We start from the raw sequence: 13,663 nt of genomic DNA on the forward strand, positions 1-13,663 counted from the left end.
GTGTGTGTGTGTGTGTGTGTGTGTGTGTGTGTGTGTGTTTACTGTGTGTGTGTGTGTGTGTGTGTGTGTGTGTGTTTACTGTGTGTTTACTGTGTGTGTGTGTGTGTGTGTTTACTGTGTATTTACTGTGTGTGTGTGTGTGTGTGTGTGTGTGTGTGTGTGTTTACTGTGTGTGACACCTTTCTAACAGGAAGTGAACAAAAACCAAAAAACAGAAAAGAAGACACCGTGTTCAGTCTGCAGGTCCACAGACACCACATACCTCAGTACTACTACTACTACTACTCCTACTACTACTGATACTGCAACTACTACTACTACTACTACTACTACTGATATTACTACATCATCCTCTGACATCATCACATACCAGCACACGACCACTAAAAATTTTCTAATACATCTCAGTTATCGTTAATTAAGTATTAATTTGGTCCCTACCAGCTAATTTCCGACATAAACACGAATACTAACTAATGCAGTTAATACAAGGTCAATATACTGTTAACAATGTATGAATATGAATAAGATCCAAACATAGGAACACATTTTAATCAGTACAACACTGCATACAGATCATACGGGAGATCGCTGATGTACAAACTAATTGAATCAAACTAATAATGAAACAATCTAATGGCTCTAGTTTGGAGCCGTGTGGTACTCCCACAGGACCGATGATGTCATTTATCCGAACACACTGACAGATATGGTTGTGTTGTTAGAGAGATGTCAGTTGGACATCTTGTGTCAAAGGCTTCACGTGGGTCAACACTGCTCCTTTGTCTAAGGGCCCTTTCATGCCTTCCTCATTTGGTCCAGATTTTCAGACTTTTCAGTTTGATCAGAACCAAAATTACAGGTTTCAAACTTCCCCGGACCACAGACGAAAAGAGGTGGTCTCTGTCCGGATCAAGTTGAACCATGGTTCGATTCGTTTCAAGTGCGAAAACCTTTTTTAGACGGTTCGGCCTTTTAAACCAGAAGTTCTGGTAGGCTGACGTCAGAACCGAAAAAGGCAAAACAAAATGAGTCGCGGCAGCACATGACGTCAGACAGCTGCCATCAGGCAAATATGTAGGTAGGTAATATGTAATAGGTGATGGCAACAGGACACAGGTCTAGTTCTTAGAGTTTCCTTTTTACCTTTTTAATGATGTGAAGAACGTGCTTCCTGAGTTGCATTGTGACTTTGTTTCTAAGACCCTGATTTATTAACCGATCAGTAGCTGAACCTGATTTTCTAGATTTTCATCTCTTGTCCTCATTCAAGTCCAGGATGTCATTCAGCCAAGGTAAAGTCTGTTTTCTATTTATCCATTGATTGACCCCAAATCTGAGGTGAACCCTGAATGAACAAAATTAAGGTCCTTTTACGGTACAAATGAAAAGGTACCTATAGTGTTTTTTTGTTTTGTTTTGAGGTGTCTTTACTATATAACAAATCCCTTAATATATCCATGAATGTTTCCATTAATTTGTCCAAATCTGGTATACGTGTTAAATATCTGAATAACAATCAAATTAAAATATCCTGACGTGAACCAGAATCCCTAAACCTTAATAACACCTTAAACTCATCATTCATCAAATCATGAAGCCCTTAAACTCTTCTTCATGTGTTCATTAAGGGCTTTTCAAATTAAGGTGTTTTTAAGGGCTTTAGTTTTTTTAATTAAAGGACAAATGGTTACAAACACACTGATTTAGATTCAGATGTTAAGCTGTATTATGGGTTAATTAAGGGTTCATTTTAAGGTGATAACGATCAGTGAGCTCCTCCCTCTGTGCTTAACTTCTGCTTTGACTCGTCTCGTCTCTGAACGTCACTTTGTGGTTTAACAGACAGAAAGTCAAAAAAGCGCCAAACTGCGAGACACTGCAGAGACAAAGAGATGAAGAGACGACCAACTGTGAGTCCACACCTGTCTGTCTGACTGTCTGTCTGTCTCTGATCTTTTCATACAAACTGCTTCTCTTTATTCCATGTCTTTGACATTTTTTGCCTTCTATGTTTAGATGGTATTATTAGTATTTGTTTTTGGTACTTAACTTATTCTAATGAATTGAGGAACTTGTTTACATGTGTCACTTTATAGTCTTTGTACTGAATATTGTATCTGGAGAGAATGATAATGATATAATACATGTTTATATACTGATTATACTTGAGCAATAGAGGGACTTGCAGTGGTGAAAAGTAACTAAGTACATTTACTCAAGTACTGAACTTAAGTACAACTTTTAGATACTTTTTTACCATTTTGTTCTACTTTCTACTTCTACTCCACTGCAGCTTTCACTGCACTACATTCACCTGACAGCTGCATATACTGCAAGTAGTAATACCACAGTGTAGAAATGCTCTGCTACAAGTAAAAGTCCCGCATTCAAAATCTTATTTAATTAAAAATAGTATTAGCATCAAAAGAACCAAAAAGTACTCATTATGCAGAATTATAAAAATGATATTATTGTATTATAATTATTGATGCATTCATGTGTTCATCACTTTAATGTTGCAGCTGGTAGTTTAATCTGTAATTATACATCATCATTTATTAGTTGATTATATTTTGTGTCAATAATCATAAAATAAATGTAAGAGCCCAGTACTTGAGAAAATGTACTTAGTTACATTCCACCCCTGGGTACATTTTGAACATTCATCTGAATTTATATTACAGTTTTTCACAACTACTAAACCACTAAACCCCATTCCCTAACCCTAACCACATCCTCAGGGCCCTGAACCCATTTATCCAGTCACTCCCTGTGAACACACTCTCACTCTCTAATGCACATTCTGTGATGCTCTGGTGTTGAGAAGCTGAACACAGCTACAACACAGTCGTCATCGTTTACACACAACGACTCAGAAGTGTTCACAAAGCAGCTACAGAATATGAGCCGGTTCAGAGTGTACAGGTGGCACAAGTGAGCTGAATGTTGAGACCAACGATAGATGGAAACAATCTGAGAGGCAGAGGAAGAAGAGTACGTGTCGAGGCGGAGTCCGCCACACCAGAGGGTTTTCTGTTGCCTGTGATGTAGACCAAGTCCTCCGGCCTGAGCCAGCACAAAGACCTGATGCTGAGGCAGAATGAAGATTTCTAACTTTTTAAAGTGTATAATATTTTACAGTGTCCTTTGGCAGTGCTGTATTTTTATGAAAGTGCTGAATACTGCAGACATTCGATACTGTAGAACCTGCAGTACTTACAGTATACAATATAGGTTTCAAGAAATGTGTTTTAGCAATTGTGAAAAACTGTAAGTTGTTGAAATGAATCGTAAAATATGTCAACGCCACAAATTCAATCTTAACAAGATTCAAATCATTGGGAAAAGGTCTATTCTACATAATGAGTACTTCTACTGTAGTACTTTACAGTTTTTCACACACATTTCTTGATGTCTCAGTGTGATGTCACAGCTGCTGTTTAACCTGAACCTGTCTTTTCCTGTTTCTTGTAAAGGTCACTGAATGACCTCATCGACAGAAACAAAGAATCTGATCACATGACCTCCATGGATGACATCATGACAGCATTCACCACCGAGGTAACAAACCCCACCCACACACATAAAATTATTGATTATCAGTTATTGATCTATCTCATCTGCTCATGTCATAATTAATAGTTTAATTGATCAATTAATCGATTTCACCCAAATTGTAGACCCGATGAGATAAGGTTCATGTATGAAAAACTATAAAAACAGAAACAAAGAGGAAACACAGCAGGTGTGTTCAGGTGTGTCGTCTCTGCCTGTCAGGACTTGTCCTCCATCAGCCCCACGCCCACTGCTGATTATGACGACGAATACCCCGACCTGATGTGTGACCGGGCATCGGTGCGGGAGTTCAGGAGTCACTACGAGCCGCCGCTCTTCTGGCTGATTGTCGTGGTGGGCGGAGCCGGGAACCTGGCTGTGGTGTGGATCTACCTGAACTTCCGACGGCGGCTGAAGACCATGACAGACGTGTACCTGCTGAACCTGGCGGTGGCTGACCTTCTGTTCCTCATCACGCTGCCGCTGTGGGCAGCTGAGGCGTCACACGGCTGGAGCTTCGGCTCCGCCCTCTGCAAGGTGAACTCTGCTCTCTACAAGGTGAACCTGTTCAGCAGCATGCTGCTGCTCACCTGTATCAGTGTTGACCGCTATGTGGTCATCGTGCAGACCACCAAGGCTCAGAACTCACAAGCGGAGCGCCGCCGCTGTAGCCTGCTGGTGTGCGTGGGGGTGTGGCTTCTGGCCCTGCTGCTCGCCACACCCGAGCTCGTGTTCGCCACCACCACCTCACAGGAGTACTCACAGGAGTACTGCAGAATGGTGTTCCCATCTAACCTGGGCAACCGCACCAAGATCCTGGTGCTGTCGCTGCAGGTGAGCATGGGCTTCTGCCTGCCCTTCATCGTCATGGCCTTCTGCTACAGCGTCATCGTCGCCAAGCTGCTCAAGACCAGAAACTTCCAGAAGCACAAGGCCATGCGCGTCATCCTATCCGTGGTGGTGGTGTTCGTCGTGTCCCAGCTGCCCTACAACGGAGTGCTGGTGATGGAGGCGGTGCAGGCCTCCAACATGACCATGACGGATTGCGAGGATTGGAAGCGCTTCGACAAGGTGGGGCAGGTGCTGAAGAGTCTGGCGTACATGCATGCCTGCCTCAACCCCTTCCTCTATGCCTTTGTGGGTGTGCGTTTCCGCCATGATGTGCTGCGGCTGCTGCGCGTCTGTCGCTGCCAGTCACCGGCCAATAAGAGTCAGCTGAGTAAGTCCTGCAGGAGTCAACTGAACTCAACCAGAGCCTCGGTGATGTCAGACAGCGACACCTCACAGGTGCTGTCGCTGTAGAGACACCGACTGCCGCAACTTCCTGTTTGCGCTGCAGCAGTTGTGGGTTACCTGTGATGTCGACAGACAACATCATCATTCCTTCATCAAGTCCTTAAACTCTACTTCATGTGTTCATTAAGGGCTTTTCAACTTAAGGTGTTATTAAGGGGTTAAGATTTTCAAATTAAAGAACAAATGAAGGATCTCTGACTACAAACACACTGATTTAGAATCAGATGTTTATGTGTTTTCAGAGGGGGTTAAGGGTTAGGGGATTCTGGTGTCAGTGAAGCAGTCGAAATTTCAACAAATTCAAATAAGAGAACAAGAACATTTAAGGCCTTGAATGTATCATCTCGACATCTTGAAACTTTTTTCCAGGATTTTCTCAGGACTTTTTCAGGACTTGCCTGTATGCTGAATGTGAAGCTCTTTTACAAATGAACTGTGTGATTTTTAGCTGCTTTTGATGAAGAGAGTTTGGTCATGTGACTTCTCTGTTTTCCTCAGATGTTCACTGTTGTATCATCCTGTTTGAACAGGAAACACATCACATGGAGGAAGTGACGATGAGTCAGAAAGTCTGCTGTGAATGTTTAATGTCTGCTGTTTGTTCGTTTACATTCATTTACTCAAGAAGGAAACTTCACCACTGAACAGCACTGCTAACAGATGCTATCAGATGCTAACAAAACTGCTAACAGATGCTAACATGACCTCTATGTCGACACTTCTCACTGCAGGTGTTCTGTGATGGTGTACATAGTTTTCTGGATGTGTTTTTATCGTGTATATAAACATGAAGCGTTTCTGTGTCTCAGACGGAAGTGAATGTAAGTGTTTATGTGTTAAATGACAAACATTAAAGGGTGTGTCAAACGTGTGCAGAGTTTGTCTGAGCGTGAAAAACAGGAGGAAGTTAGTCAAAACAGAGTCACAGTCATTTCTTCACATCCTTCCTCCTCTCATCCTGTTTGTGTTTTAACTCTTAGGTTTGTTCTGTAAAAAACAGAACACAAGTTCCACTTCTGATCATATCAATATTACCACCTGTAACATTTACATCTACTCTTATTCTCTTTACGAGTGGTCCTAATGCCAAAAAGGTAGCAATTACCCACATAATCAATTATTACTATACTAAATAATTGGTTTAATTAAAATCAGTGGATTTATAAGTGTGGTGTCGATGGACAATAACAGTTGGCTTTTGTCTAATTCTTTCTACAAATGGTTCTACTTTGGTTTGTGGTCATTTACTCCATATTATCCTCCTCTTTAAAAATGAATTTCCCAGATAACAAATTATTAAAATAACATTTAGATGCTGTGTCTTGATAATTACATCTCTGAATTTATGAGTGATGACTCGTCTTCTTTCATCTGATGTTAATATAAAACTGAACAATAATCATGAATTAATTAATTTAGCAGAATTACTTTCTAATAATGACTGGTCTTGGAATTTGACTTGGCCTTGTTGATCCTGTTGTTCCTTCTGGACTTGTTGGTTCTGACTCTGGACTTGTTCCTGACTCTGGACTTGTTGTTCCTTCTGGACTTGTTGGTTCTGACTCTGGACTTGTTGCTCCAAGAGGAAAGGAACAAACTCAGGTTCAGCTGGTTGATTTCAGTTGGTCCAAAATGTCTGATTCTTGTTTTCATGACATCGACTCTGTCAGCTGATAAAACATCAGACAGAAAAGAAGATGTTGACCTTTTATCTATTTGTCTGTCTGTGTGTCTGTCCACCTCTCTGTGGTTTGATATTTTCTACAGGTCATGAGTCGATGTGATAATAAAGAAAGAGAAGTGAAATTCAGGAAGCGACGACGACACTGGAACAACACAACAGACACAGGCAGAGAGGGACAGACAGACAGGGACACAAGCAGTCAGACAGACAGGCAGTCAAAAGACAAGAAGTCCAAGGGTGGGAGGTCAGGGGTGGGGGTTGTTCTGTCCTTGGTTCCCAAACCAGTCTGAACACTGGACTGTAATTAAAGTGAAAGGTGAAGTTGTGACAATAAACTAAAGCAGACGGGTGGAGCAGCTATGGGTCGTTCCTCTGCAAGTCGACAGATCTGGTCTACAGGTTTGGTTTACAAATCTGGTCTACATATCTGGTCTACAGGTTTGGTCTACAGTTCTGGTATATGGGTCTGGTCTACAGGTCTGTAGAACGTAGCTGCTGATACACAAAATTGCTATAAAATAACAGTGGCGGTGGGCAAGTAATGCAATCGATGTATCCCCAAACACAATGTAACACCAATAACACTGACTACTGCGGCAAGTCTACTGTGTATTACTGCCTATTACTGTGTATTACTGTGCTGTGTGTGGAAAGGTTTGGGGGTACCTGTGGTCAGGTGGTGAATGTGTCAGACAGTAAATGATTATCATGATACAGTTGAGATTCACATTTTCTGTTTCTGTGGTGAGAACACATCAGATCAGTTCAGATCAAACCTGAACCAGATCAGAATCTGTTGCGGCTGGGAAAGTTTCGTCTGCTGCGTCGACTTCCTGACGGCCCGCTCAGCACTTCCTGCTGAGATTGACTGAAAGAATCTGGACGTGTTTCTGACAATAAATCTGAGTTCACCTGAAAACATTTCCACTGAAACGACTGTTTGTTGTCATGATGACATCAGGAATCTGTTTTATTGTTTCTGCTGTTCTGGTTTCAACTTCACTGGAAACTGAACAACAAACAACAGCTGAGTCACACTGTGTGTGTGTGTGTGTGTGTGTGTGTGTGTGTGTATAGTGTGTAGTGTGTGTTATGTGTGTTGGTTGTATATATTGTGTGTGTGTATAGTTTGTAGTGTGTGTTATGTGTGTTGGTTGTATATATTGTGTGTGTTTCAGGACCGTGTGTGTGTATGTTGGTTGCATGCATTGTGTACATATCTGTGTGTATACTTCATCTTTGTGAGGACCAATTTCAGTTTTGAACCATCGTAGTGAGGACTTCTACATTTCAAGGACATTTTGGCTGGACTGTTTGAAGGTTCAGACTTAGTTTTAAAGTCCTGGAGCTGGTTGCAGCAGCTGTTCAGAAGTTCAAATTGAGCCTCGTTCTAACATCAGTGCACCTCACAAACTAGTTGTTTTCCTACAGATTTCCTGGCAGGTTTCCTGACAGCACATTTACATATTTCTAAAGTCTAGCTAAACTATTCTAGTCTACTAAACGAGCTGAGACATTTATTAAATTTTAATGGTACCTGATTTAGTAAATCACTAGTTTGAAACTAGTCAGTAGTACTGAGAACTCAGGAAGGACTTTATGTGCAGACTGAGTGATTCATGAAGCTGCTGTGACACAAAGTCCTGGTTAGAATCAGGTTTAGGTTAGGGGTCAGGGAATGCATTATGTAATTCAGGGTCCTCACAAGTATAGAAAGACAAACGTGTGTGTTTCAGGATCGTGCCAGTTGGTTGTGTGTATAATGTGTATGTAGGTCAGGTGACCTCTCTCTTTCTCTTTCAGGACTCTTCCTGCCGCCCCCCCACCCCCCATCTGCTGATGCAGCTGAAATCAGACTCTGTGTTTCCATGAGAACAAAGGCTTCATCACCGCAGCAACACAAACACCTCCTGAACAAAGGCAGCCATGTTTCCAGAACTCCGTCCTCACATAAATCCCGGCAGCAAGCGGCTCTGAGCGGTTTGACACTGGGAGCCGCTGAGCGTCATGCCTCTGCCCAGACGCCGCTCATCTTTCCTGGGACAGCCGTCCTCCGAGCGCCCGACCTCCGCCTCCTGCGGGCGGATCGGGTCGACCATCACCACCGCCCCCCGTGGCGTCTTTGTGGGCTCCGCCCCCCCAATGGGTGGGGCTTCCTGCCTGGGGACACGCGTTTCCCGGCGGGCTCTGGGTATCAGCAGCGTGTTCCTGCAGGGGATGAGGAGCAGCGCGGCACCGGTGCTGCCACGGGCCGGGGAGCGGGCAGCGGGTCACGGTGCAGCGGCGGCCGGACTGAACAGCTGCCTGATGGAGTACAGAGACAAAGTGAGAGCGCTGGAACAGCTGAACCAACAGCTGGAGGAACAGATCCGACTCTGTCTGGACCGCAAAGCATCCAGCGCCGGAGCCTGGGGGCCCCTCAGGAGGGACTGGGAGGATGTCTACAGACAGGTGAGGACAGGTGGAGGGGGCGCCTGCAGACAGGTGAGGAAAGGTGGAGGGAGGCTGTCTACGACAGGTGAGGACAGGTGGAGGGAGAGGGAGGATGCCTATGACAGGTGAGGACAGGTGGGGGCCGTCTACAGACAGGTGAGGAAAGGTGGAGGGAGGACGTCTACGACAGGTGGAGGGAGAGGGAGGACGCCTACGACAGGTGAAACTCCATCATTTTATGGAGAAAATGTTTTCTGGTTTTCCCACTGATGTCCTCTGGCTGCTCTGCCTCAACTCTCGGTGATTTACGGAGTTCCCTGAGTACCTACTAACTGCTGCTAACTGTAGCTGCTGTTAGTTCAGTTAGCTCTGAGCACCTGGGGAGTGTTGGTGTTTACACTGCCTGCACAGCAGCTTTGGACCGCCGGGAGGAGGAGGTTTTCAGTCCCGGGCTCTGAGAGTCAGATGGTTAGAGTCAGCTAACTAAGAGCGTAGATATAGATATATATCTATGGCTAAGAGGACTGCTAGCTGCACAGCTAACTAGCGAACGGCAGCTACAGTTAGCTTAGTTAACGATTACTTTAGCAACAAGTAAAGCCGTCTGTCCGTCAAGAAACGACCTCCTACCTACCTACTTTCCTTCACTACAGAAAAAGTATCAGTAAAGAGCCGTCCTGAGCAGAGCAGCCCAACAACTCAGACAGACTGAGGGGGGGTGAGCGGCCCTCTACTTTGTGGCCGTGCTTTGTTTTCTTTCTCCTTGTTCTTCTTCGTGGGCGTGCTGTCACTGCTGTGCCCTGAGCAGATGACCATCCCTGAGGCTTATTACGTAACACATCTCAAGGAAGTAAGATACGGCAAGCGAAGGGAGCATTCAGAGTAGTCTGAGCTTTAGGCTCACAGGGATTACTTTTACATACGTTTTCCTCATTATTAAGCAACTTTGGTAACGTTTAATAGGAATATCCAACATTGTAACACGATGTACATGACAGAAAATAAGGAAAAGCACATTTTTATTTTGCAGAAAGATAAAAAAAGTAAAAAAAGTTTTTTTTGGGACTTCAGTGTTTTTCTTGTTAGTTTATCATTCTACTGTGTGTGTGTGTGTGCTGACCCCTGCTGGCTGCAGCTGCTCTCAGCAATCTGATATCCTGTGTTTTCTGCAGGTCAGTGAAGCGATCCTGGATAACGCTCGGCTGATGCTGCAGACAGAGAACGTTCAGGCCAATGCTGAGGACTTCAAGGACAGGTCAGAGGTCACACACACACACACACACACACACACACACACACACACACACACACTAATACACTCTGAAATCAATCAATCAAAGTCAGGTCATGTTGTGTAACTGATTATTGATCCCTTCTAAATCCAATCAGTTTCACTTTAGTTTCACTTGTGGTGCGTTTGTTGACCTCATCAGTTTGTCAGATAATCATTAACCCTGTGATGTCGCAACATGACATCAGGTGATCAGACACAGTGACACCTCAGGTGGAGCAGCTTTAACGTCTTTGTCCTGCAGGTATGAGAACGAGCAGCCGTTCAGGAAGGCGGTGGAAGAGGAGATCAGTTCTCTGTATAAAGTGATCGACGACGCCAATCTGACGAAGGCCGAGCTCGAGGAGCAGATGGAAAACATGAGAGCTGAGCTACGTAACCTGGAGCACAACCATGAGCAGGTCCCACCAAACTCTATTAGAAAAACACACGATTTAACCTCAAACCACAAGACACATATCTATTGGGCAGAACTCAAATCTAAAGAAGCTGCCTTTCAGTGACACGTCTGTCAGTTCAGATTTTACAGAGTTGAGACTTCACTGCACAGAACTAATGATGGAGTCTGGTCTGCAGTGTGTCACTGGAATAATTACTTTATACTTTATAATAAATGTTGATCAATAAGGTGATCAATAATAAAAAATATAATAACTTGATTAATTAAATGTGTAAAAGATAATGTTAAAGGGTTAATTCATTTAATTTATTCATTATATTTAAACTTAATTCATCAAATTTGCTTTCATTATTCATCTTTAAATGACAAATTTACAACTGAATTATTTGAATGAGTTAACTTCATAACAAAAAGATACATTTCGTAAAATAACAACAAATAAAAACACCATTAAATGTGATTAATAACAGTTTATTCCTTATAGTCTTTAATTCATGAATATATAATTAGATATTAAAATAGAACTGCAACTGCTTTTAAATTTAATTTTAAATTAAAATTAAAAATTCTATTTCTATTTTATTTATAATTCTATTCTAATATATTCTAATATATTACATCATCATCATTTGAAGACAAAGGAAACAGAGTCATGTTCAACAACTTCTTTCAAATGCAAATTTAATGAAGTTATAAAATGGCTTTTTAATTGGTGAATGAACTGATTATAATTATGTCAATTAAGTCAAAGCCCCATTCATGTCAGTGGATAAGCCCTAGATTTGACATACGTCAATAGGTGTGGCCATGTGTGCCTTAAAACCAAAGCAGTCAACCCTCTAGCATGTTCACAACTCATCAACAAAAGACCTGAGATGTGAATCTCCAACAACCAACACAAACTCCATAAAGGAAAAAGACAAATCAGACGTCACGTTACTACATGAAGACAAATCAGACGTCACACAGACAGACAGACAGAGACATACAGACAGACAGATAGAGACACATACAGACAGACAGAAAGACAGACAGACAGATACACAGACAGAGACACATACAGAAAGACAGACAGACAGAGACACAGACAGAAACACAGAGACACATACAGACAGACAAACAGAGACACAGACAGACAGAGACACACAGACAGACAGAGACACAGACAGACAGAGACACAGACAGAGATGCAGACAAACAGACAGACAGACAGTGACACATACAGGAAGACAGACAGACAGAGACACAGACTCTACAGACAGAAAGAAAGACAGAGACACAGACAGACAGAGACACATACAGACAGAGACACAGACAGAGACACATACAAACAGACAGACACAGACAGACAAACAGAGACACATACAGACCGATATTTTGTTTTGTCTTGTGAGCAGTAAACTCATGTGACCTGTCTACTTCCTGTCCGTCTGTCCTTACAGGACGTGCGAGTCCTCTACAGTCAGATGGCAGGACGTGAGGTAGACGAACCTGATGCTCCTATAGAAACCAGTCTGGACCAGATCCTGGCCTACATCAGGACCCACTGGGAAAAGGTGACGGAGAGGAACCGAGCTGAGACCGACAGCTACCTGGAGTGTAAGGTGAGGACGTGTCACCTGCACAGGTGTCCTCACACATTGGACTTTTCCTTTAAGGTGTGTTTGATGGTGTGTGTGTGTGTTGCTGCAGGAGGCGCAGTGTGTGAGCAGCAGACTGAGTCCTGAAGAGGAGCAGGTGGAGGCGCTGAAGGCCGAGTGTAACGACACCGGCTGCAAGATCCAGAGTCTGCAAGCTGAGACCGAGTCCATTAGAGCGCTGGTGAGACTCACACAGCGATCAATAACCTGATCAATCAATCACTGACTTCAGAAACACGTCATTCCATTTCTGTTGTCGTCCTGCAGAAACGAGGTCTGGAGAACTCCCTGGGCGACGCCCGGCACTGGCACGACATGGAGCTGCAGAACCTGGGCTCAGTGGTGGCCAAGCTTGAGGCGGAGCTGGCCGACGTGCGTGGTGAGATCGAACAGCAGCGCCGCGACTACGACACGCTGCTGAGCAACAAGCAGCGTCTGGAGCAGGAGATCGGCATGTACCACGGCATCCTGGACGGGGAGGAGAGCCGCTTCCAGCCCACCGAGACACCGTGAGTCATCACACGACACCACAAACCCGCCAAACCGGGGTGACCAAACACTCACACTCAGGTCATTGCAGAGTTTAAAGTCAAGATTATAACATGATAAATCAAGCTGAACCTTCATAAAACACATCCTGTAATTATAACACTTTTAATTACTGTGAAAATGAATTATGGAAATGACCTGTCCAGGTGTTCAGGTCTGCATTCAGAGCCTGAGGGAGCTGCCGGTGCTTCTGACACTCCAGGACCCCCAGGACAGTGATCCCAGAGGATGATCTGAGGAGCAGATTGAAGTCCAGCAGAGACTTTCTGGATGTTTGTGTTTATTCAGACAAACGTGGACTCTGTGGCGCTAAACTGGTCTGGAGGATTTTCTACCTGGTGACGTGTGCAGGTGTGAATGATGCTGAGAACCTGCAGCAGGAAGTCCAGAGTGAACAGAAATCAACAGGAGGCAACGATTCAGACAGATCTGAATCTGATCTGAAAGTGTTTCTGCTGATAAACCTGCTGTCAGATCAGTAGATCCCTTTGCAATTAGCTACAACAGCTAATCCAGCGGGCTCATGTGTTCACTGGACTTGGAGAGTTGAGTGTTGATGACACGTCTGTAAAACGTAACACTTTTACGCTTTGGGTCTCAGTCTAGTTACCTGAATGTCAACAGTTCGAGTGTGAAGTGAGTGTGACCCAAAATGACAACAGACACAAGCATGAGAACACCTGCAGCGTGTCATCATCACGGACACGCCTCGTTGACTCTCCAAAACATCACTCACTCCTCAGATCGTCATGACGACTGAACCCTGAACCTCTGTGTGACACATGTTGTACTTTAGTCCCTTGTATGAAAAA

The 13,663-nt window shown here is 43.7% G+C and overlaps 2 protein-coding genes across 2 annotated transcripts; both read left to right on the top strand.

Moving 5' to 3' along the window:
- The first annotated feature begins 1,879 nt into the window (after positions 1-1,879).
- ccr9a (chemokine (C-C motif) receptor 9a) lies at positions 1,880-5,725 on the top strand. The gene is made up of 3 exons (XM_070918519.1): positions 1,880-1,913; positions 3,480-3,564; positions 3,781-5,725. Exons 2-3 carry the CDS (start codon positions 3,523-3,525, stop codon positions 4,858-4,860), a joined length of 1,122 nt encoding a protein of 373 aa, XP_070774620.1. The 5' UTR covers positions 1,880-1,913; positions 3,480-3,522; the 3' UTR covers positions 4,861-5,725.
- A 2,820-nt stretch (positions 5,726-8,545) lies between these two features.
- On the top strand, positions 8,546-13,070 carry bfsp2 (beaded filament structural protein 2, phakinin). The gene is made up of 7 exons (XM_070918651.1): positions 8,546-8,989; positions 10,144-10,226; positions 10,507-10,663; positions 12,105-12,266; positions 12,355-12,483; positions 12,570-12,811; positions 12,998-13,070. Exons 1-7 carry the CDS (start codon positions 8,546-8,548, stop codon positions 13,068-13,070), a joined length of 1,290 nt encoding a protein of 429 aa, XP_070774752.1.
- The last annotated feature ends 593 nt before the right edge of the window (positions 13,071-13,663 follow it).

The sequence above is a fragment of the Enoplosus armatus genome, chromosome 14 (genome assembly GCF_043641665.1).
Source record: "Enoplosus armatus isolate fEnoArm2 chromosome 14, fEnoArm2.hap1, whole genome shotgun sequence".
Lineage (NCBI taxonomy): Eukaryota > Metazoa > Chordata > Actinopteri > Centrarchiformes > Enoplosidae > Enoplosus > Enoplosus armatus.

Bases quoted from the DNA above. Each gene is read 5' to 3' on its own strand.
- ccr9a (XM_070918519.1), top strand. From the start codon at position 3,523: ATGACCTCCATGGATGACATCATGACAGCATTCACCACCGAG. The intron at 3,565-3,780 runs GTAACAAACCCC...TCTGCCTGTCAG, and splicing joins TGACAGCATTCACCACCGAG to GACTTGTCCTCCATCAGCCC.
- bfsp2 (XM_070918651.1), top strand. From the start codon at position 8,546: ATGCCTCTGCCCAGACGCCGCTCATCTTTCCTGGGACAGCCGTCCTCC. The intron at 8,990-10,143 runs GTGAGGACAGGT...TGTTTTCTGCAG, and splicing joins GGGAGGATGTCTACAGACAG to GTCAGTGAAGCGATCCTGGA. The intron at 12,484-12,569 runs GTGAGACTCACA...GTCGTCCTGCAG, and splicing joins CCGAGTCCATTAGAGCGCTG to AAACGAGGTCTGGAGAACTC.